This window comes from Parus major, chromosome 1A, assembly GCF_001522545.3.
Source record: "Parus major isolate Abel chromosome 1A, Parus_major1.1, whole genome shotgun sequence".
In the NCBI taxonomy this organism is placed as follows: domain Eukaryota; kingdom Metazoa; phylum Chordata; class Aves; order Passeriformes; family Paridae; genus Parus; species Parus major.
Window position 1 is genome coordinate 10,981,900 of NC_031773.1, and position 26,016 is coordinate 11,007,915.

General features: G+C 37.3%; 1 protein-coding gene across 12 annotated transcripts in view; it reads left to right on the forward strand.

The window, feature by feature from the left end:
* Positions 1–26,016, forward strand: part of MAGI2 (membrane associated guanylate kinase, WW and PDZ domain containing 2) — a 702,680-nt gene that overhangs the window by 652,159 nt on the left and 24,505 nt on the right. For all 12 annotated transcript variants that reach the window (XM_015627313.3, XM_033514718.1, XM_015627312.3 and 9 more), the window contains 4 exons: positions 2,580–2,765; positions 6,351–6,525; positions 9,147–9,387; positions 10,602–10,745. In XM_015627313.3, the coding sequence (XP_015482799.1) occupies positions 2,580–2,765; positions 6,351–6,525; positions 9,147–9,387; positions 10,602–10,745 (746 nt within the window). The remainder of the gene's footprint in view (positions 1–2,579; positions 2,766–6,350; positions 6,526–9,146; positions 9,388–10,601; positions 10,746–26,016) is intronic.

Sequence of the window (26,016 nt, forward strand, 5' to 3'; positions counted from 1 at the left end):
AGTCACTAGATTTGCCCATAAAGCCCTGTAGAGCATAACAGTGTAACTTTGAATCCAACAGAGATTCAGATTCCTTCTGCAAAATTTTCCCACACCTTCTTGCTTTGCAGCAAGATCAAGTGGCAACATATGACACCAATACAACCCGAGGAGTATTAAATCTTCAAATATCAAAGCCACCGATGGTCACCTATTGTTGATCCTTTCGTAACAGGACAGAATGAAGGGAGTTCAGGGATACCAAAACATGTGGAGTAGGTTCCTTTATCAGGAAGGTGAAAACCATTAGGCTTAAAGGGAAGAAAGAAAAGAACACCAAGTTCCTCCTCTTTCTCCCTCCCTTTCCTTTCCTCAGGATTTGGATCCAAATTAGACTCTTGTTGCTCTCCCACCTCCAGCTTTGATTTCAGCAGACATCTCAAACATGCAGACATCTGCTCTATTCACTTGTCAGGTACAAGAAGTCCAACAAAAAATTTTTTTGGCAAATTAATAGGACTTCCCACCCCCCACCCTCCCACACCCCTTACTACTGAAAAGATGTCTCTACTTAAATATTTAGGCTAGCAAAAACATCTTTAGGGTTAGAAATGGCAATCCTGGAAATTTTAGTTGTGGCATCTCTACCATATTTCCCCTTCTTTCTTACTACCAAATTTCTTAATTTTTTTTAATTAGACAGTCTCCTTTTCATATCTCCACTAATATATAGTAAAGAAATTATAATTTCAGGCAGATCTTTTATTACATATGCCAGAAACAGGCACATTTTAGTATTAGTTTAAGTGATTCTTGGTGATGCTTTAAGAACTGATATGATGAAAAAAGCTCTTTGTAAACATAAACTGTTTAAGAGTCAAGTTACTCTTTTATTGTTTGCTCACTGATATGTATGCATGGCAGTTATATGCCTGAATTAAGGGCAGAATAAACACATTTTTTGTAGAAAGTGTGGCTGTACATATTTAGTATATTTTAAAACATAGAAATATTTAGACATTGTGACATAAATTAGGTGCTTATTTCCTAAGCAGCAAGACATTTCTGAAGTACATTTGTTATGTCTTTGTTGTGTTACTAAAGATGTGTTTTAATTTATATTCTTGCCTGAACCATAGTGGTAAAGAAGCATGCAGTTTGATTATGGCTTGCACTTCAGAGTACTCATTTATATTTTCAGTGTTCTGAAAACTAATTTTTAACACTGTAAACAACACTTACATCCAAACTAGAAACAAAAATCACTTTGAGGTATGTCTGTTGTGACTTTATATCAGATGTGCAGTCTGTGTTAGTCACCAAAACCTTCAGTAAATGTTTATCAGGGTGCTGAGAAATTTGTTCTGCAGCAATGTATTCTGAACACATCTCCTGTTAGAGCTTTGGTTTATATGAGCATTGATAGCCTAGATATTTCCCAACAAGTGTTTGAACAATCCTTTCCTTCATTTTTCCAAGTTCTCTCTAGATAATCAAATGTTAAGGTTATATTATTTTTGGAAAAAAAAAAAAAACACACCGGTTTTAAACACCAGTTTAAAGGTCGACAGTGAGGCTGAGCCGCTTTGTGCTGTTTTCCAGGACTGAAGTGGGGGACTGTGGAGGAATACTCAAACACCATTAGGATATTAATAGACTATATAGTCATTTAATTGTGATAAGTATATTTATGAGTAGTTGGGAGAAGGAAAATTAACATGCTCTTTGGGGAGCCTAGAGAAAAGACTCAGCTATAGCATATGCATTTAGTTAAAAAACAGATGATAATAGAGTAGAAACACTGGTCAAAAAAATAAAGAAAAATATTTAGAAAATTCAATGGAAAATGAGGGAAGAGACAGAACAAGAGCATGGATGGAGTAAACAGAAAGTTGAAGAACCACAAAGAGCAAGAGAAGTTTTATTCTGTAATGTTTTGAGAAGAGGCCTGAGATGTTTTCATGTAGTACATGTCTCTGCACTCATAGATAACTGTCAATTCAATTCTATTCATTTATTAATAATATCTAATTAGAGAGCAGCACATCTCAATAAATCTTCAGTATTATTTCTATTTATCAATAAGCACATTTGAATGGAGGAGAACAATTTCATGTACCCTGGGCATTTTCAGTAACAGTTTTTTGTATATAAAATAAATAATCGTTTTGATGCCTCTATTGCAAATACAAATAAAGAAATTCTGTAAACCAGGATGTGGCAGGCAATTTATGACTGCTACTTATTGTGTAAATTTATCCCCTTCCCCTGTTTTAATGCCTTATTGTTTTCCTGATCTGCTTATTAGGTTGTTTCATGCCAGGTTTGCAAAATAGCTGAATTATAAAATTAATTTCGACTTCATATATATATATGCCATGGGTATATATGTATCTGGATTCTGAATTTTTAGTGAAAAAACACAGTACTGTGTTACTGCAAATGATATTGCATAAGAATTTGTATTCTTTTATGCTTTTACACAAGCTGTTTTGTAATTCATAGAGAATTTTCTTCCAAAATGAACTTATTTTCTTTCATTTGTGAACATCACCACCTGTTTCAGCATATGTTAACTGTGACTATTGTTTCTTGTCTAGCTGTACCCCATAAAATAGGGCGGATAATTGATGGAAGTCCTGCGGATCGCTGTGCAAAACTTAAAGTTGGAGACCGGATCTTAGCTGTGAATGGCCAGTCTATTATTAACATGCCTCATGCAGATATTGTGAAGCTAATTAAAGATGCAGGTCTCAGTGTAACTCTTCGCATCATTCCTCAGGAGGGTAAGTCAATGGCCCTTAAAAACAGGAAGAAAATTTTAAGTAGCCTCCAATTAGCTTAAATTATGTCACCATTTGAAAGAGCATCTTTTGTTCTCCTTCCTGTAGCGTGCAGCATACCAGAATTTCGAGCTTAGAACTAGGTCAGATAGGATCTGAATTCTTGAAAAGGTATCAAGTTATGAAAAGGGGTATTTAAAGCAAACCTGGAGAAACCTGACAGAGAGAGAGAAAAAGGATGTTAAGGTCTTCTGCAAGAATTGTCTTCTACATGGAAAAGCACTCCACCTGAGAGACAAGTTTTGAGTTAGTTCCCTTATATCTTGCTATAAGCCAAGCCAGTGTTTGACAAAGTGATTCACAAGAGACTGCAATGGCTGTCACCAGGCATGTTCAGCTACCAGCTACATGTGACAAAAAGTGATGTGAAGGAAGAGTTCAGATTTGGCAGTTTCCTCCATCACTATCATATAGTGATATGTCACTATAAATGCACAAGGCAGGAAAGAACTGAACCCTGAATTATTTCTAGGGTGAGAATAAGGGGATAAACTCATTACTCTAGTCATTACTCCACATCTAATCTGTGAAGATCTTTTGATGTTGGTTCCATGGGGTTTGGGGTTGATTTCAGGGCTTTTTTAGTTTAACAGTGTGCTGCACTGCTACATGAATTGTACCACATTAATGACACTATGTCTTTATATCTCAGCAAAAAGTACCAGTAGAGCTGGGAATGACACACAGAAAGTGATGGAATTATGATGGAATTACTTAATGGTCCAGTTAGATGACCTTCACCTCATGCTGCTGCATCCAGCAACGGGACAGGGAAATATAGTCTGACACTGGTCATAGACTGCAACTGAGGGAACTTATCTATTTTGTTAAATGAATTCAGTGAAGGGAAAAACACAAACATACTCAAATTTAGAATTCATATCAATTAGCACCCGTGTAATTACTGGAGGTCAGCTTTGCAAGCATCTAAAACACTTATGATACTTCATCCAGCCCATTAAGTTTGTTTAAGCCTCTCTGGTATTCAGGTTAAATGTCATTAATAGTTCAGTGTTAGAGATGGATACATTAAATCAGAAAGGAAGCAGAGGTGCAGCTGAGTTGTTGTACTACAAGATGTTCTCAGGTGCTAGCAGTGTGAAATTATCTGTGCCCAAGGCACGGCTTCCCTGTGTGACTATGTGACGCTGGACACCCCATTTGCCTTCTGATATTAGCTTCCCAGCTTATAAAAATTGGTAAAAATTCTAATACCTCTGTAATATATTCTCAGGTGAAAAAATACCATAAAAATGCAAAGTGGTTTTAGAAGCAGCTCATGATTTGACCAGTTCATCCATAGTTATGAGAGTAATGTAGAAATGAGGGACAACATTTCCAATCTTCCCCTCTAAAACTTGCAATACAAAAGAGACTCACAGATGCAAAATGGGAAATTACAGCCTTATGCATAGTAATTATACTGACAAGTATTGCTTCTGACTGCATGAGGAATGTTTTAAGTGCAAATATACAAGCTTTTTTGAAAATTAATATTAAATGGAAAATATTTTTTTATAAAGTAGACAAAAATGTTATAATTGTGAGTATAAATTAGATAAGTAGAGAATATGCAGCCATAGGGAAAACTCACATGTTGAAATTTAAAAATAGAACACATAAAAATTAAAACTAGATTCAAATATAAAACTAGACAAGATCTGTAACATGTATAGCTTTTGCTGTTAGGGATTCTCAGACCTATGTGTGTCCGTTTTGTCTGTTTTGCACCATGCCACACTGGCCTCACTCCTTCTGTTGCAAGCAGGAATAGAAAAAAATATATTATTTGCCTTTGCTGTTGATAATACAGGAACTTCTGCAGTGCTCTATCCTCCTGTGGGTGGATTCTCTCACATTTATGCATCCTAGGTATATAATAGGTAAATGGTGAACAGGACTGTGCTAGTGATATTGGAAGAAATGTATTTGATATGAGCTCAGTACCACCCCTCCAATCCAGCAGGAATCCTGAATGAAGACTGGCATCTTAATAAAAAAGCAACAAAACCATATTTCCTATGCCAGTCTCTCTGTCTTTGAATTTTGTGTTGTCTGGAAAGAATGATTCTGTTTTTCTGCACTGTTCCTATGTGAAACCTTAGTCATTTGACATAATACAGTGAAATAAAACATCAGTTTAAATGGTTAGTCAGAATTCATTGAGCTTGGGTTTACTGTTTTACTGTTCACAGTCCCCAAAAAATTTAAAAAGACAGAAAACTCTTGATGGGCTTAAAGACCGCAGGAGCTAATGTAAGGACACCAGTGTTTTAGTTTTTGTGATGTCTGTCATCCCAAACAATGGATAAAGCAGTAAAATGTTTGTTTCTTAAAATGATTTTTTTTTCCTAAATGGAAAGCATTTCAAATATCTTCTAGCTGTGCTAAGGCACAGGGAGGTGATTCAGGACAGCCAGCACAGCTTTACCAAGAGTAAGTACTGCCTAACCAGCCTAGTGGCCCTCTACAGTGGAGAAACTACACCAGGGGCAGCAATAGGCAAGGGAGGAGCTATAGATCTCACCTAGCTGGATCTCTGTAAGGCCTTTGACATGCTACCCCAGCATCCTTCTCTCTAAATCAGAGAGAAATGAGCTTGATGGGGGGACTGTTCAATGGGTGAGCAGGCTGAGGGAGGTGATTCTGCCCCTCTACTCCACTCTCATGAGACCTGGAGTTTTGAATCCAGCTGTGGGGCCCTCTGGCCCTGCTGGAAGCAGTCCAAAGGAGGTTCATGAAGACAATCAGAGGGCTGGAGCATCTCTCCTATAAGGGAAGGCTGAGAGAATCGATGTTGTTCAGCCTGGAGAAGACAAGGCTCTAAGGAAATCTTACATGGACCATGCAGTACTTAAAGGAGGTTTATAAGAAGTATGGGTACAGACTTTTTTAGCAGGGTCTGTTGTGATAGGACAAGTGGTCTTACAGCTTTGAACTAAAAAGGGATAGATTCAGACAGATATAAAAAAAGAGATTAGATTTTTTTTTATGATGAGGGTAATGAAACTGGAACAAGTTGCCCAGAGAGGTGGTAGATGCCCCATCCTGGCATTCCTGTCAAAATTCAAGGCTAGGTTGGACAGGACTCTGAGCAGCTTGGTCTTGTTGAAGATGTCCGTGTTCATTGTAGGAGTGTTGGACTAGACAATCTTTAAGTGTCATTCCAACCCAAGCTATTCTGTGACTCTATGATTTTATCATTCTATCATTCTGTGATCAGTATTTCTATGTTTTAAAAGAGTACGTGAAACATGGAAGCAATTTCCCTTGTTCAATTGTGTTTTGAATAATGACAGTGTCAACCAGAATTAAAGAAGTCACCAAGATTCCGGATCCCACAGATTATCAAAAGGAGACCATTAGGTTCAAGTGTCTTAAAATCTAATTATAACCTGAGAGAGTAAAAGCGACAAAGCATAAATTTGCAGAGATAGTGCGTGACCAAAAATTATTATTGTGTACCTTTGCCCTTTATTAAATGCTGCACTGTGACAGGTCTTTAATCTCCATCTCCCCATTATGCAGAGCTGAACAGCCCAGCCTCGGCGCCCAGCTCGGAGAAGCAGAGCCCCATGGCCCAGCAGCACAGCCCCATGGCCCAGCAGAGTCCCCTGGCACAGCAGAGCCCCGTCGCCCAGCACAGCCCCGTGGCCCAGCCTCCACCTCCACAGCCCCTCCAGCCACAGGGACACGAGAACAGGTTTTGCATTTTCTCAGTGGTCTCTTTTTTTTTTTTTTTTTTTTCTCCTTGTATGTTAGTCTGGGGTCAGGAAGATATTTTTTATGGTGGGTTTAATCTCCAGTGTATCATTTACCAGCCAATTTCTCATGTGTAATTTATGCATATACATTAGCAAATTTATCTGTCATGGAAATCAACAGAAATTTTGTGACCAGCTCTATTAAAAGCTGTGGGATGATACAACTTTCTGTGACCTCCAATCAGCAGTATTTAGTCTTTGGATTATTCTTTAGCATGTTAAACAAGGCTGATTATACTGACTGTCTTTATGCTAATCTTCAGTAACCAACATCAAGATCCTCTTTCCCAAATGATGCTGGTTACAGGATTGTAACTTTTCTCTTCTGAAAATACTTGAGTTCACTTGTGATTCAGACACTACACCCTCTAATTCTCCTTGCTTAGCAGATGTATTACTTTCACTTGCCCAGAATTTTTTCCTTCCAATTAGTCAGATTTACTTTGCCTTATATTTCATTGAATACTTTTTCCAAAAGTGATCACCTCCTAGAAGTCATATGTTTCTGACAAAATTCAATACAAAGTTTTCACAGAAGTCATTCTATGCTGTTGGAAGTCAGTATTAAATAGCTGTTAAATTGTGAATTTTCAGATGGGACCAGCAAACAAAATTAATTGAAGTTCCAGAAAGAAATTCTGTAATGATTTTACTGAAAAGTGTAAGCTCTAATTGCTCATGTCACCATTTACAAATTCAGCAAAAATTACAATGCCTCCATCTGTGAATTGAAACATCATCTTCTGATATGCAGCTGTGGCCATATACTGGGAACCTGCCTAAAGATTACTCTTATTTCAGAAAAAGGTTAACTATTGCTAGTTCATGTAGTATTATTTTTCACTACATTTTATAAGTTAGATTATATCTTGTTTGTACAGTCACATACATTGTTTCTTTACCAAAATAAGATATTAATTCTCTTAGGAATATTAATTAGTTTTTTTACTTCCAATATTAATAAGGCTCATATCACAGTAATCCTGTTTGTCCTCTATCTTCTTTTTACAGGATCATGATACTGAGTAAAGAAAGTAAGAGGATTGCATGTATGCACACAAGTCTTATTATAGATGCCATGTACAGATTTTAAAAGAACACGTGGCAGCAGTCTATTTTAATCTTTTCAGAAAAGTCAAAGGGAAATAGTTTCGATTTTTTTGCGCCTGGTTAGACATTCAGATTATTAAAACTATTGTGTAGGAGGATTTGCCATAATGTCACTGTAACTACATTAATGAAACAATGAAGTCTTGAAACATATCAGACATTTTGAAACATTTAGATTCAGATTACCTTTTTATATATGAATCAACATAATGAAAACAATGCTGTCATTTTTTCAGAGTGTAATTTTTGTAATCAGGAAGTACATTTCTAAATACTTTTTACAGTCTATATGTGTCTCTCTTTCTATATGTGTCCATGAAGAGACATGGTCACTTGGTTAACTGAAAACTTCCAGTCCATTATAGAAACAGAATTTGAAATGTCTATTTCCTGTATAGGAAAGAAATATTTCCTTCAACACCCAGGGAAGAGTGTAAGAACATCCACTCTCTGAACATTTTTGTTAAAATATATCCCTAATTACTATCACAAAATTACTTTGCTAAAAGTGTTCAGGGGTTCCTTTCTGCCTCTTTAGGACACCACATGGCTGAGGTATGGAAGTTTGACATAAGGAATGTTCTTTACTTCACCCTGAAGTGCCATTATGTGTTAATTTCCATGTGCTTAGGCAAAATCCTATTTGAATAAAGTAAATAACTAGTCACTGCACCTCAGAAAGTCACGTTTTCTTTCAAATTTTACGACCCATGTCCCTGTAACCAGTTACCAGCTAAAGCAATACTTTACTTGTTCTTAATACCTCATAACCAAATTTATTTCCTTTTCACTTTGTTTTATTTCTGTGCATAACTACTGACATGACTTTACTGTCATAGCTTTTAGCCAGATAACATCACAGGAGTGTATAATAAAAATAATACACACTATATTAAAAGATGTTATATCAAAGAATACCTTTCATTTAAAAGATAACAGCTAAAACAAAGAATTTCTCCTTTTTTAACCATAAGAAGCTCACAATAATAATATTTTATGCCAGTGAAAGGGTATATAAACTGCACAGATATTCTACTTATTCCATAGAAATACTAATTCTGGAAAAAAGCACTTTATCAGATCAGTGAATTACTTTGTAGTGAGCATAGTGGGTGTTTCCACACGCAGTTTCACCTTTTAAATAGGCAAGGTAAGTGGGAAGCAAGATGCTTTTTCTGTTCCTGTCCCTTTGAGTCTAATTCTGATCTCACTGATACAAGCTGGAAGATTGCATAGTACAACCTAGGGGAAAATTGCTTATGCCCATGTTTCAAAAAGCGCTCACTGTTTTTGGGTGCCTCGACTATGTACCCTTGAGAGATTTGCTTCTCTGTGTAAATTTGTTCCATGCAATTTTGCAGCCAGGCACGCTTTCAGTCCTCAGTATTGCATGCAACACATATTCTTAATGGCTTGCTACTCTGAAACTAAGCCTTCGTGCTTTCCTCAGTTACAGGTCAGAAGTAAAAGCCAGGCAGGATGTGAAGCCTGATATCCGGCAACCCCCGTTTACAGACTACAGGCAATCCTCCACGGACTACCGGCAGCCCCCGCTGGACTACCGGCACCCCCCGGTGATGGATTACCAGCAGCCCCCACCGCTGGACTACAGGCAGCCCCCCCTGATGGACTACAGGCAGCACTCCCCCGACACCAGGCAGTACCCCCTGGCCGAGTACAGGCAGCCCCAGGTACAGGCACACACACCCAGGGCTCTCCTGCACAGCAGGCAGGTCTGTAGGGACAGGTCATGGGTACTGGTAAAAGGAGGATGCCACTGTGGAAGGAAGAGACACATTAAAGGGTTTTACTCTGAGTTACTATTTCTCTGTAGAGAAAATTACTTCCAAACCATTAATATTAATGTATAACTGTGTGATCTGTAAATTAACATTACATTTATAATTGTGTGACAGCAATGTTAAATAAATGCCAATTTTAAGGTTGGAGAGTTGAAATGAAAATTCTAACATAAAAAGCTTTTTCATCAGAGGATCAATTTTTTCATCCTTGGCACACAGTCATCAAACAGTGGGTGTACTTAGGTCAGAATGCATTTCTACAGCATTCTTGAAAATTAAGATTTCATCTAATTGGAATAAATAAATAAAGGAATGAAAATCCTGACCGATAAAATTAAATTTCTGTTGGTAATAGTCTGGATGAATAGAAACTAGCCCATGCAACTAGTTTCTTTGACATCAAGCATGATCTGACAAATTCAAAGAGATGATGAGTTAGATGAAGAGTTATGGTACCTTGGACAAGACTCCTCTGATGACAGATATTTACTGACAGTTTTGAAGGTTGAGGATTTAGCTCAAAGTTCAGACTTTGGAAAAAACCTTCCTTTCTCCTTACATAAAGGCAGGAAAAACAAAGGTCAAAAAGTATTAAATAGGAGACTGTAAACTTCTGAACATTATATGCTGGAAACATGAATAGGTGGTTTGTACTTCCATATTTTCAAAAGCAGACCTGTATCAAGAAAAATATTGAAATTCCTAAATGGGATCCAAAGAACCATATGAAAATATTGTGCATTTCAGTATCTAAGTAGAAAATCTCTATCCCCATGTGCGTATCTTATAAAATGCTTCTTAGCATCTAGAGAGATGCTTGGGTTGGCTGTTTCCCAGCATCTCTAGTTTAATTTTCTAATCAGCAGATGCACAACCTAAGTTTGCTCTTTGTTTTCTCCTTCTCCCATGGATCTTGCACTTTTGGCTAACAATGGATCAGAAGCTACATTTCAATTTCCCTCACAGACCCCTCTATGCACCTTTGCTTATATCAAGTGGATCAATACATTTTTGAAGAGATCTATTTTAAAGTTTTCCTGAATGCCTGCCACAATGTCTATATTTGTCCATAATTGTCTTTCATCTTGTATTTGTCTGTACAGGACTTTGATTATTTCACCGTTGATTTGGAGAAAGGAGCCAAAGGGTTTGGGTTTAGTATTCGAGGAGGAAGGGAGTACAAAATGGATTTGTATGTGTTGAGGTTAGCAGAAGATGGACCAGCAATAAGAAACGGAAGGATGAGGGTGAGTAAAATGCATTGTGACTTTTTTTTCAACATTTACACATATGTTTGGTGATGGGGTCAAAGAGAAAGCTTTTGTTCACCTCTGATCAGGTTTTAAAGAAATAATGCCAAATACTCTCACAAAATAAACTCATTCCATAGGATTTCAAGATATTAGTTGATACATATAGTAGATACCTGTAGTTTCTTCACAAATAAATGTATTACTACTGACTGGTAACAGCTTTTACTGTGTTCTAAATTTTTGTCATTATTATTTTTACTCTTATTTAAGCAACTTAAAAATCTCAGACAAAGTTTGATGTTTCTTAGATAATAATAGAATTAACATTTCTGTCTCTAATCACAAAAGCAAGGGGATCACTGTATGGCATGTATTAGATAACTATGAAACCTAAGACCTCATCTGTGTTAGTATACTAATTTAAGCAAATCACCTTTGTAGTGTTTGCTAAATTTGTTTCTTGATCTTAATCTTGTTTGTAGGGATCGTGATTTTAAAAAAAAGCAAATACATGGTCTATATAGGAAAAATAACCTAATCAGAAGTAGAGACATTTAATCTGTCCAGTTGTGACAAAGACAAGGTATAAACTCATCCAGGCCTGCTGATACTTTGCAGAATTGTGAATACACAAAAAGGAGAAGGAAAGAACATAGGCAAGACTATCGAGAGTTGCCGTAAAAAGTTGTTTATGTATCTAATTAGTGCAGTCATGTTCAACCAATATTTAATTTCAAAGATGGGCAATGAAATTTGTTTTCTGTACAGTGGTAAGAACAGATTTTACAAATGTCATGGTTGTTACACATATTGTTTCATAGTGTAAACAATCTTATCAAATTTGATGTCTTACTGAAAGAGCACTGTCTCTCTGCGTGCAGCTCAGGGGTTTTGCTGTACTTCAAATGACTCTTAACTTGGCCACTTGGTAGAATTTAAAAGTTCAGTTAGTCCTCAGTTGTCTCATGGAGTGCAATCCCCTGGCACTGGCAGTGGTGGCAGAGGCAGCCCCTGTGTCAGGAAAACCAGTGGGGCAGTCAGGCAGGCAACTGGTAATTGAGCTAACTCACTGCATTTTTTGTGTGAAATATAGGTGATTTCATGCTTCAGCTAGAACTTTAGCTTAAGAGTATCTTCTCTGGTCTTCCTTTTTTCCTTTGTTTTAGTATTGTCATTGACATTGTCAGTTGCTCTTAATGAGAAGCCATATGCAAGATGTACCTTAGTAGCAATAATGTGATTAAAGATGGAGAAAAAGCTGTGCTTTTAATAACGTATTTTTTTAATTACGTATTTGGAAACATATGGCTAAGAATGCAGAAAAAAATAAAAGAACACTTTTAAAGAGGGTTCATTTCAAATAACAACCCATATTAGGTAGAAAGTTAACATTAAATCCTGTGCATCATTTAAGCAAACTAGTAGTAAGGAATGAAGTTAGACTATTCACTCTGTGAATAGCCAAAATATAGAAAGTATTTAACATGAATATGAGCGGTTTTTTTCAATTGCTTTAGGGAAAGTTCTGTTTGCTTTAATGAATACTGCTAATATAGTTTCTGTAATAACTTGGTTTAAAGCTTTTTCATTGTAGTAACCACAACATATAGCCAAGTGTTATTCTGAACAGATAGCTGTAACTGAGGTTTTTCCTCCCTTTTAAAAGCACCATTCTTTGGAATCAGTTCTACATGCATGCTTGTCACTGTGTCTACTCTTTTATTCTCCTGCCTCACAGACATTTTAATCTGACAAATGGGTTTGGAACTTTAAAGGTTTTTCTATTCAGTGACCTGTGACTGATGGACAGCAGAAGCTCAAGAAAGAGCTTCAAAATAAAGATGGAAAAAATAGAAACAAACAAAAAAAATTGTTGAAAGAAACATATTACATAGGAAGGTGGGCAAGGGAAGCAGAGTTCTGTACCCACATATCCCTTCCAAGTTTACATCAGCTGTTAACAGTGCCGGTTCATTCACACTTTTTGGCTGGTTGTTGCATCTCTGTATCTCTCTGTTTCACAGGTGCATCTCTACAGCAAAACATGCAAAAATCAGGACAGTGCTTATTGCTTTATGTACCATTGTCATTAAAGATATGATTCTCTGGTCCTAGGCTTTCAGCACCAAGGAAAGCAAACTATGCTTCTGTGGTAGGATCTTATCAGAATCCTTTCCATCTAAGAGCTCTTCTGATGACCTACTTGTCTTCATTATTGTTTTTCTTGCTGTTTCCTCCTCCTTGAACAGCCTTCTGTAATTTAACTGAAGCTCTACAGAGAAACATTGAAGCAGATAGCACACGGTGCAGATATGGTTATAAAAAGAAATAATCCACATAACTCCAGCCCTATTCCCACTCATGAAACCAAGAAAAGAAAAATAAAACCAGCTAAATTGTTGTAAAAAATTGATCACATAATGAAACATGCTACCTGTAGAGCACTTATATGTAATAAGCAAAACATATTCCATAACTAACATTTTATTTACAATCTATGTATAACCTGAGAGTCATTCATATTGATACAAAATGCCCTATTTTAGAGAAATAAATAAAATAATTACCTTAAAGTAATAGAGCTGAAACTATAGTAGTAATTTTATAAAACTGTATAATTGAAGAAATGAAATCTCAAACTGAAAACAGGTCCAGGTAGGGAAGTCAAAGTCTGTAGGTTTACTCTATTAGTGTGCACTGCAAAACTACAGTGATGGAATGAGTCCCAGCAACTATATTACACTTGGACATGTGTTAAAAAATATGAGAGTCCACCACCATACATTCAAAAGATTCTAAGGTCTAAACACATGTAAAAGTGTTAGGAATTACAGATGCAGAGTATATTAAAGTAAAAGCTGTAATTACAGGAAAACAGATGTAAATAAAGAGCTGGAATGGAGCTATCTCTTGTAAAAGAAAAAAAAGTAGGTCCATTATTGAGGAAGGTAAGTATGGAAGGACTAAAACATGGCAGTAATAGCAAAGTGAAACTGAATAAGAAAGCAATGATAAAACAAGATGAAGAAAGTGACATCAAAATCAGGACATCCTTAGTGAAAATTTCAGTTTGATCTTCAGGTTTCTATGAACTTCAGTGAGACTTGTGACCAGACAAAGAACAGACTCATAGAACAGGCCCAAGAAGTGATGGTCTTCCACTGGCCCTGCCAAAACTGTCTGGATTGATGTAAGAAAGAAAAAGGTTTTATGAAGTTCGTTATCACATCACCATTTCCAATCATTATTGCATCATTATTCCATTATTGCATCCATTATTACACTTCATTACAGATGAAGCTTTCTACTTTGATTTTCTGCAGAATTGTCCTGAGAACTGGAAAGGTGGAAGAGCAGTGAGCTGATGTTATACAGAGTTCATCAGTTTTCTGATCCTATTGCTCTTCTACTTGGGGATCACTTTCTGCCAGCCTAGATAGACACTGCATTAAGTCTTGAGGTTCAACAAATTATTCCCATCGAATCAGGTTTAAAATTTTCATGGTCTTCTTACACTTAGTTATGGCACCTTCACATGCACTGAAGCCTTTATTTGAGCCCACAGACTCTGCAGAAAGCCCAAGCATATATCTTAGTTTGACTTGGATTCATCTATCATTAGACATGGGAAGGAAATGCCCATCAAAGGACACAGAGGTCTACAGGAAACTGATTCTTTGCATGTATCTTCTGCCCATGTGGCTGTTAAACTATTCTCAACCAGTGCTGGAGACCCAGAACTGTAAGTGCAGATTTGTATAAAATCACATCAGGTCATACACCACAATTTACTGTGGCAAGATTTTACTGCAGTTTATAGATAAGATATATGGCAGCTCCTCACAGGAGACTGCTGTAAGGGAGAACCTCATTACTACACTGGAATTAAATACTGACAGTGTATTTCATATAGATATATAAAATGTATCTACTGATACATTATAGATATATAGATACATACATTATAAATTCTACATTGTAGATATATAAATATATAGATATATAGATATACATTATACATTATAGATATATAGATATATAAAATGTATCTAACTGACTTAATTCTGACAGTTGAGCAGAGAGCAAGCTATAATGGTGACTTCTGAAAAAACTATCTATGTCTGTGCTCCATAAGACAAAGAAGTATTAAAATAACCATTTTTTGGGCAACTATTTGTGCCTTTGTTATCTTTTCCCAGACTGGCAGACATCTCAGCACATCAGGATTCCATTTCTCAAGCAATCCTAGCATTCAGAGAAAAACACTGAAACTAGTTGGTGATGGCAATATTAAGAATAAAGCCACAAGGCCCAAGTCCCAGAGCAGGGCAAGAACACGGCACACACACATCAATGACAGTCATATTGAGTTGAAACTGTCACCAGAGATGAGGAGCACAACACAAACACTGTGGAGCACAGTCCCCACAGCCTTTGAAGATTCAGAGAGTACTGGAAACAATTTTACAGGTCCATTTAGATAAGGTTCATGCTAACTCATATTTTATTCTTTCCTCGTGCAGAGGACGATGATTGGTAGAGCTCTGTTTGCAGATCTCTATCCCTTCCTGTCTCAGAAGGAAGGAATAAGTTCCTTTCTGCTCTCAGGGGAATTGTTAAACATGGTCGTAGTGTTTGCTAGACATGAGATACAATCAACCGATCTCTTATTGCTTTGAATGATATCTCCAGCAGCCAGCATGTTTATTGAAACCTTTGTCAAACAAAGAGCTTGTGGCTGAGGGCTGCAAAGGTCCAGAATAACAAGAAATTCGTGAAGAATGAGGGTGAAATGTGCTTTTATAGGCAGTGTACATATGTGTCATTTTGTCACTATGTGAGCTACATCCTTTTTTCCACAAAAGCCATGTATCTCATCTCTGACATCTCTAGTTTCATTGTCTTGTCAACTCATTTTTCTCAGTCCTAATGCACCATTTAGCCCTATCTCCAGCTTCCTTATATCTCCTTATACTATATTATTTTTCTTATTTTATTGTATATTTTTCTTATATTTTGGCAGGACAGACATCTGAAATCCAGGCACAAGAGAATTCTTTGTCTTTCATGCTCCACATTTCTGCTTAGATTCTTCAGTCTTTTTTCCTGTTTGTTGCATTTTTTGTGGTTTGCATCCTTCTTTTTCTTTCAGTGGTACACAGCTGGAGATAAAACCAGGCACAATGGACAGGAGGTTCCTGTAGTGTCAATTATGAGCTTCTGTGTTGTTGCATAAGAGTCTGTGTGGCCTTGCTTGGTTGTTCCAGCTTGCCAAGTGAGCAGTGCAGTGATGCTCACACCAGTAACCAATCTATGCTGTGGGAAGCTTCATGGCATTCTGCAAAACAGCAGAGTTCATGTATTTAATAATTTCCCATAATAATAAAGTTCACACCAGCCTTATTTGTGGTTATTCAGAAACATTCATCTACCCACACCGAGAATTATTTCTAGCAAAAGGGGAGAGTTGGATATTCAAGAGCCAAGGGTCAGAAAAGGCAGGCAGAAAGGGGGTGTCTGTCTCTTATTTGGAAGGAAACAGAACTAAAGTTTCAAATCATGGAGGACATAAATATTACATTTAAAACTGCTGTCAAGACCCATGTAGGACCATTCAGCAACATTCAAAACTGGTATTTTTCCCTTTGTATGCATCCTAAATCACATTTGCAAAAGAGTTACAGACCTCCCATCAAACTCATAATCTGATATTAAAGCCCTCTCTTGAGCCATAGGACAAATAACTTTAAGTCCCCTTTGAAAAGTCTGGAGTCCAGGCTTCTGAGCAGTAGAGTGGCATGTAATAGTTGGCTATAGCTGACTATGTCTCACAGAATAAAATTGTTACCATTAGGACTCTTCAGGCTTTTCAAAGGAGCAGGTGATGTGTAGGCATCTGGGCTCTCTAAATGCTGTACAACTGTGGAGTTTAACAAGGTAATATAAACCTGTCTCCCTGGAATATGACATTTCCAAACACCTCAAGCCAGGGCACTCTGAAATCACTTAAGTTGTTCTGGATTCAGTGAATAGATAGTCAGAGATGAGTTAATTAAAACCCTACAATGTTTGGAAAGTCTTTTATGCCATGCAAAATAGAAGTCTCTCTTTTGTTTCATCATGGTGTTTTTTCCATTTCATCTTTCTTTATTGGTAGGTGTTGCACACATTTAGCTTGGTGTTCATCTAGTCACTTAGTCACTGTATCCCATCTTTGCAGCCCTTGATTTTTAGGTTCTTAGTAGATTAGTTTGTAATTTGTTTTAGTAGATTTGTTCTGTTTCCACCAAACAAGGAATCATTCCCTTTCTGAAGCTTGGATGTAATACAGCTTCCATGGACACAGTTTTTTAGTCTATATTAACATGTGCAAAATATCTTCATTCTTTTTTAAAATTGCTTTTCAGTTCCTGTTGTCTTGCATCTCAGAGATGAGAAAATCCAACAGAAATGCCTGGACTACCACATATCATATTGACTATATTGTTAGATTCCTATTGCACAACCAAATTTTGTACCAGAAACCATGCAGTTCCTGTAGTTTCATACATAGGAGCCTTCTAACATAGTGATTCTGATTATTGTTGTATTTCTTCAGTCCGTCCAGAACAAAGTCTTCACAGGGTTATCTCAGCTGTTTGTAGTCCTGTTGCTAAAGGAATATGGAAAATGGGTAAATATGAAAAAGCACTCATCAACACGACTGATTGTTTTCTGTCAGTGACCATCAAATCAAAGCTTAAAAGGAAGAATGTAAAATTTCTTATCCTACAGTAAATGGAAATCCTTGAAAGCACTTTTCCATGTAGACCCCACAATCTGCATTTACTCCTCACTCGTGTAGAGTGTCTCTTGAGATTCCTTGTTAATGAAGAACAGAGCATCTTTTTGGGATGCTCCATCAGTGATTAGTCCCACATTAAAGGATGATTTCCTGCAGTCTAACCTTACCTAAGGTTGCAATCAGTAAGTATAGTTAGCAAGAAGTAGCTCAGCTCAGCTTGAGGGTGATTAGAGCAAAAAGCATTAAAAATAGAGAGAAACAGTTGTCACACAGTAAGAGAGTAGGTGGCAGATACAGCCATTTCTTTATCCAATCAAGAAAGCTGCAGCTAGGAAATAGGAAGAATGCAGGAATATCTTGATCAGTCATGAGTTTTTACAAACATTTAAGGCAATCCCAGTATTCAAAAATGAGTGAAGGATTTACCAGTTTAATCTTTAATTTCTGATACAGCATACTTTGGAATCCTGTTTTAGATTGAAAAGAAAGCACAAGACTGACATACTTCCGAGTGACTCATAAAAATCCTCAGGTTCTCCAGGTCCTAAAAAGCAGTGTAGTCTTATGTTCAGAATATTGGAGGAAAGTGGATATTGCTGGTGGGAAGCCTCTTTGCAAGTTTACTCTAATCACAGCAAACACAAAGATAGGAGGAGCAGTGATAGGTACTAGGAGCCAGAGAGGTTTTCTCCACATGGTGTGCTGGCACAGTAGGGATTCATCTGCTGAATCCTTGATGTGTGTGAGAGCTTGAGAAGGTTGTCAGAAACCCCACAGAAAAGTCACTAATATATGGAATAATCCTACACATCAGGGGCAGAAGTACACCCCAGGAGCATACAGTGCTCCACCAGCAGCAGCTTGACTAAGGTTTTGTGCACACATCTGGAAGACAAATGCCCACAGGGTGCTTCATGCCAGTTAAGTAGCCCATTTTTTCTACATAAGTAGCACTTACTCTTAAAACCTGCAGCATACCTGGCTTACTTTATGCAGTGATATAAATCTTACCTTCATAATAAGCATTCAGTGAATGTCAACACTGTCATTGCAATGGAACAAAAAGACAAAGATATTCTTAGTCCCATCCATTTATTCTGTGATTTGTGATCCATCTGAACAGTACAGGAAGATGTTAGCTATGCTTTCCCATCGAACTGCATGTCCCTTTGGGGTAATCTAACTCACTCTCCAATTCCCTACTACATACATCACTGTCCAACCTCACTTGTAGTGAGACTCGGTGTGATTGATCTGAACTCAGAGAATTCAGCTGGGATACTCAAGCGCATGGGCTGGATGGCAGCCTGTGGCAAGAGGAGCTCAGTGCCGGGTTAGTGTAATTGGCAGAACTCAAGAAAGAATATATTGACATGCAGACATAAAGCTGATCAACATTCTACTGTCTGCACAACAAAGAAATGCAAACTGAGACCCTCAGGGATCCTGAATATATTTTGACAGTATAAAAGCTTAATAAATCAAGAGTGAATTAACTATAGGTGAACTATTATTCAGCATTCCTCCAAAAATCCGTGTGTGTTTATTAGAATTTGTTTGCAGAAGGGTAAGGAAAAGTATTCCTCTAACATGCTTAATTAACATCCTTCTTGCAAAAATGTATCCAGTTTGACACACTCAAGGCATCCTTCTAACTCTATGCCTCGTAGCAAAATCTTTCAAGCCAGCTGTGGAAAAAAAAAAAAAGTTAATAATCTCGATAAAAATAGTTTAGTATTAAATTTTAAGACTAAAATACTTAGTTGGCAGGCAGGCATTGTATTTAAATCTGAGATTTATGGAATATTTTTGAAGATTTTCGGGTCTAAAAAATTAATTAACCCTAACTGAAAAATTAAGAATCAAGTGTTAGGAAAAAAATTAGCAAACCACACAATGCTGCTCTGATAACTAAAACACTTCATCCAGCAACAGGAGTGACATAGGCTTCTCTTCTGTGTTTTCCCAAATCACAAGTGGGAGCTGGGTAAGATCATCTCTGAAGATAAAAGGAGAGATATGAGGCCCATTGCCTCCATACCAGCCTAGAATCCTCATTCCAGAAAAAACAAGTAATGGGTGCTTGGAAAAGGAAAAGTATTAAATGATTCTTCACTGCATATAACATCTAAGTCCTTGGCAGTCAGAAGCTTATAGATTTTTCTATGCTAGGTCTCAGTGCTAGGACTATTTTTAACCATTTATTTGAATGTATTCATGCTTAGACATTCCAGATGTAATGGATTCCAAGTCTAAGTGCCTGCAATGTTTGGAAGAAAAATCCTTTTTTATTTGTTTGTAGTTACAATACAAAAAACTTACTTCATCATTTTCCATATTATTCTCTATTCTATTCATCTACATCATATCCACTTTTTTCCCACAGAACCTTACCATTCTATTCCATCTTTCATCAAAAGGCAGCTGCTCTTTACCCCTGACCAGCCTCATTGGCCTCCTCCAAACCATTACTCAATGCATCACATTCATTTGGAGGTGCAAGCACCAGAACAATTTGCAGTTTTCAGGATATTGGTGCTCCTAAATGACACAGCAATGACTTCTCCTTTATTCTCCACTTTCCCCCTAACAGTTGGTATTCTGTTTGGGTTTTTGGCAGTGCTGACATTTTCAGCTTAGTGAGCTCAGCACAAGAACTGTGGGATCTGTCTTTTCAGGGGTGATGGCTGATTTAGATGATGAAGTCAGTAATTTTCCACATGTACTATACTTGATGCTTTGCTTTCAGCACCACTGGATTTTACATGCTGCTTTAGCACACAGGATTGTGCCATCTTTTTTTAGGCTTTTAAGTTTAGATATGACAATACAGCATGGTAATGTGCTGTCTGCAAATCTTATCACTTCATCCCCAGACCATTTGCAAGTATGCCGAGCAGAATAATCTCTGTGGTAAAGACTTTTGATTGTGAAAATTGACCACTTATTTAAAGCATTTTTTTCCTAGAATTTAATCTCCTGCCTAGAAGACCCTATTCTTTGTCATCCCACAGCAGAGCCTCTATTGAAGACTTTAGTATTAAAAGCTTTCTGCAAATGTCACTATGCTAACCAGATCACATTAATCTATATAGTCATTGAGAGCTCCAGTGACCTGCAATAGATCTGTGAGGAATGGCTTCCCTCTACAATAGCCACACTGACCCTTTCCCACTACATCATCATTATCCTTGTGCCAGCTAAGCCTCACCATCCTTATTGCTTCCTTCCATCTGCTCAATTGAACATGAGACTCACTTGGTTACTTTCCAAGACCGTTCTTAAAGACTGGTGTCACACTTGCCACTTCCCATTCCTTTGAAATTCAGCAATTTACTGATTTAAGCAGTAGATTATATCCTATAGCTACTAGCTGAACAGCTTCATATCCAAATTCCTTTAGAACTGAGGATAAAAGTCATCTGCTTCTGGTGGTTTCTCACTACCCGTTTCATCAGTCTGTTATAAAATCTTTGCCACTGACCCTGCTGTTGGAGTCAGTTCCTCACTCAGCCCTGCAGTGAGCAGACCCTCTGCAGGAGTTTTGCTGCCCTCCTCTTCAGTGAACATTGAGGCAAAGAATTAATCTGCTTTCTGAAGTCTTTTCTACCTTGTGCCCAAACTATCTTTAGAGATCTGATAGACTCCGTGCCTCTGGTATGCTTGAAAATATCGTCTTAGATCTTACATTTCTGCATTTTTACTCCTCAAAATCTTTTTGTGGTTTCATCTTTATATTGTTGTAGTTGGTTTGGTCCTCTTTTGCTGCATGGATGCAACTTTGGATGAAGGAATCTCCATGCTCGGGTTTCTCTGTAGGATCTATAAAATCAGCTTGAATTTACTTTGCTTTTGCCTGAGGAGAACTGCCTGAGACCATCAAGAAGATACCAGAAAATTTTCTTCTTCCTTTTCATAGCTTCCCATCCTTGATTGTAATGGTGAGGTACATGTTATTAATATTGCATTATGCTACAATGAGCTATCCCACCTCAGTTTTAAAAAAAGTAATAGTGTATCAAATACAGTAGGACAATGCATTCTCCTTTTATCTTTGACAGCTTTATTTCACATATACATGGATTATTTTGCAGCAATGTTGCAAAAGACATCAAGTATACTGTAGTACCAGAAATGCTGTCTTTTCAGCCCTCACGACTGAAAACTCCATTTTTCCCTCTTGCACTCCCCATTCTTTGAAATCAGGCAAGCACATTTTCCTCTTTCCAAGCTCTCTTTCTCAAATATCACTACTGTTTCTCTCTCTCAGGAAAAGGTGAAAAAGTGAAAAGAAAAAAGCTAGAGCTCCTGCTGAGGAGTGGTGTGAAGGCCTTTTCTTGCTCTGCACCATGTCCTGTGTCCCCTCTTTCCCCCTTCTTTTGGGCAGGAGTCAAGACCGTCTCTCTGTGAGAAAAAAGGCCTGGCCTTTCCAGGGATAAGAAGCTGCACCTGCTTAAATAGCTGGTTGGTCACAGAAAAAAAAATACTTTTCCACTCCAAACTTTTATGTGGTTGGTTCAAAAGTAGCAGGGGACATGTTAGTGTAATCCCCCCAAAGAGAAATTCTGTGTCCCCTGCTGAGACATCCGAGCTCACATACCTAAAATGCACTGCAGGGAGTCCAAGATTACCAAAACCTCATAGCTTTGCTCAAGCTATGTATTACACCTGGGATTTCCAGGCAGTACAGATCCTCTGCTGTGAGGAAATTTGCACAGCACTTATCCAGCCTGTGGATAAGTGCTAGAGCTTGACAGTACTTGGAAATTCACCAAAACAGGTACTCTGGAGTTGCTTTTGGTCTCCAAGTACAGACAATTTTTCAGCCTTTTGGACCAATTGACAATAACAACCACAACAAATAACATGTCAAAGTGTTTCAGTTATAAAAATAGAATGCCCATATAAAAAGAATGAAATGTGATTAGTCTCTTTCCTGAGATTTAATTATAAAATGCATTAATAAAATGACAGATAGGAATGCCCTTCACACAAATCATTTGAGGCTGCTTTTATCATTAGATTTAACATAGACTGAAAATGTGCATACACAATTAATTAAATTTCATGCAACAGGGAACTATACACCTGCTTAGAGACTGCTCCTTACATGCCAACAGAGGCTAACATACACAAGGCTCTCATCCATCGTCTAAAAGCACACTCAAGCAAGGAAAAACCTCTTTACTACATAAAAGCTATATGTGTTTCCCTTCTGGTTCACCCTGTTTCTGAAACTCTGTGTGTATGGTCAGCTTGGTTTTAACAAGACAAGTAATAATTGCTTTAAAATATGGACAGAACAAAGGCTCTGCAGATAAACCCACATGTACTTGAGGCACTTTATTCTAATGATTTGGAGAAGCTTTACCATTTTCTTTCTAATTAACCTATCAATAGTGATGTCACTTAAACATTCCTTACAAATATTGCCTTCTCATTATTGCCAGAAAACATGTTGCCCAATTTTATAGCTGAGTTGCTCTTACACATGGATGGAGCATCTGAATTAACTCGAACTGAAACAGATTTTTTTAAAAGAAACACTTTTCATGCACACAAACTACTTTCATAATTACATTTATATCATTAATATTCAAATCTCAAAACATTAAGTGGTTGAAGCATTCAATGTTTATTTTGTGCTTGCACATTGTAAGAAAATAATAGAGGAGCATTCTGCTTACCAAGTGGCTTTGGGTTAGGAGGGGAACCAGTGGGTTTGGGTAGGTATTTATCCCAAACAGCATGGAAATTCAGCAATGGTCATACCCTTCAGGAAGAATCACAACGCAAAATCAATGTGTATAAATTTTCCAGATTCTTAGCTGCAAAGAGCACATTTCTTCAGAATAAATACAGCTCAGGCAGCAGCCAGGCAAGCTTCCCAGGCTGTCTTGCCAGCACACTTCACCCTTGTAAGCTGCTGGGAACATCTGGAGGACATAGAGGTAGATCAGTCCAGCTTTGCAGTCTTTGCTGAAGACTGCCAGGAAGGGTAAAATCCAGAGGTGATGCCAGTCTGGGGAGTGTCCCTCGTGCAGGGCTTGCCTGTTGGGACTGGGAAAGGGTACATCTTCAAGAAAGTCTTTAAAGAAACATGAAGAACTGGAAAAAAAGAGATCTACTGCCTGATGAGACTGTGGAGATGGCTGAAATATTCAGTTTTCTTTGTATCAGTCTCCATTGAGATGTTCAGAAGAAACATAAAGAGAAATTAGTATAAATCAGAATCAGGAGAAACTGCTTAAAGCATACTTAGATTCAAGTTTGCAGAACTTGCTGATGTTCGTGTATACTTAATAACTAAGGTAAATTTATAGACTCTTAGTAATTATGTCTAAGAATTCATGGAGGACAAGAAAGTTAGAGAAAGCAAAATATATACCCTATTTTTAAAGTCAAATAAAGAAATTTCCCTTTTGTCCTCAGAAATAATTTGTTACAAGTTATCAAAAAGTGGAGAAAATTCACTGGCATGAATTGTGGAAAGCAAACCTTGTCACACCAGTCTATTTTTCCTTTTTTGTGTCTGATTTTCATTCTTATTTCTAAGTGGAAAAAGGGGGAGGAGAATGTACAATCTTCCTTTCTTTTTCAACACTAGCTTCTATGACATTCACATAAAAAGGTTGAGGAAAAAAGGCTCTAGGTGGAATCTCTTAACATGGTTACTGACAATAATTCCTCTCAAAGGCTGAATGATTTGCTCCTTAACAGTAATTACAAGTGTGGTTCTGAGGCATCTGGGATGAAACCAACTCAGTTCAATATTCCATTAATAATTGGAGACCTACTGATAAATAACAAAATAAAATTTCCTGATGCCCATATGCCACTATCCATAGGGAGTTTAAAAAGTCTTTGAGAAACAGACTGCTTCATAATAAAAATTTTGTACTAAAGCAGTTAACTGATAAAATTCACCGAGGTGCAGAGTGCTTAGTTTTGCTCAGAGAAATCAGGTGCCCAATCTAAAATGTGAGATAACTGTTCAGAATCCAAACTGACCATGGGGTGCAAATCTGATATATTACAAAAAGTCAAAGAATTTGTTCTGTGAACATTATTAGTAAATGTGGAAAGAATGTTATAATTTTTATCTGTTCTACCTACCCCCCCTCCCCCCACCTTCATAATATCTCCAGTTTGGATGCTGTAAACAGACATGGAAGGATCCAGAAGAGAAGTGCAGAGAAATGCTGTGTGGCATAAACTGCAGGAATCAATATTTAATCCTAAAAAGAGAAATGAGGATCCCATGTAGCAGACACTGATTTTATGCTTGCAATTACCTCTGGCCTCACCTTGGTGTATCCTCAATATGTGGGTATATCTAAGATCCTCTTTGAAAATCACTGGATTTAGAAAAGACAGAAATAACTCCACAAATCTAAAATATTATTTCACAGTAGAAAAGCTGAGGGAGAAAGCATGTTTGAATGCCTGGACAAAGAGAAAACATACATCAGGCTTTCCTCCCATATCAGCCATAAGAAAATCTGCATCATGGAGGGAAAGGAAGGGGAGGTTATCAAGGTTTAATTGCAGGAAAAAAACAAGAATTGTACCTTACTGACACATGAGGAAGCACTCCTTAGCCAAGGTTTTCTCTTTCATGTGAATTTCCAGACATGAGTGTAAAGTCTAATTGAAGCTTTTCTTGAAGTAAGAGTGTTGACAACATTTCTCTTCCTTGTTTTCTCATCTAATCAGAGCTAGGGTTGTGCTGCAAAGGCAGTATAATTCAGCTGTACATCAGTCAGCCACAAGACACAAAAGCAGGGAATACAATTAACCCACTGCTCCTGCAACTGTTCATTATACCTCTGGTCTCACCCTTTCTGATGTAGATTTCAGAGTGCATAAGTTTTGCAAACTTGTTTCTCTCCCCTCCTTCAGCCACATAACCAAGATGCTAGCCCTTTTTTTTAAGCTTTCTCAAGTTATTTGCACATAACATTTTATAAGAAAAGAAAATATCAAATCAACCACAATATTTTATAATGAAAGAAAATACCAAATGAGCTATGTGCTGGCTACAAAGAAAAAAAAATTCAAATTCACAGAAATACAGAAAAGGTTACAGTAATACAAAGATAGTTCCTGTATAGTGACCAGTGAAAACAGAATGAAGGCAAACAGCAAGGGGAAAATGTGACATTAACTTAACCTTTTTACATATTAAACTCTGTATTGAAATCTTTCTGTGTTTCTGCTCTGGAGTGCAGAAGATTTTATTTGAAGGACTGTACATTCTCTATGCAGCTTTCAGTACTAATTTTAAAAGGTATTCATCAAGGAGTGTTAAAAAACACCTCTTTCATTTGATCTAATTTCTCATGACATGCTAACAAGAACATTTTAAATACCTTCTGCAAAATATGGTCTACCCAGGCAATGTAGCACAAAAAAAAAAAGAGCTGTCCTTAAGCCTTCTGAAAATCTGACTTCACTTTTACAGGATTTCTATGAGGTTTA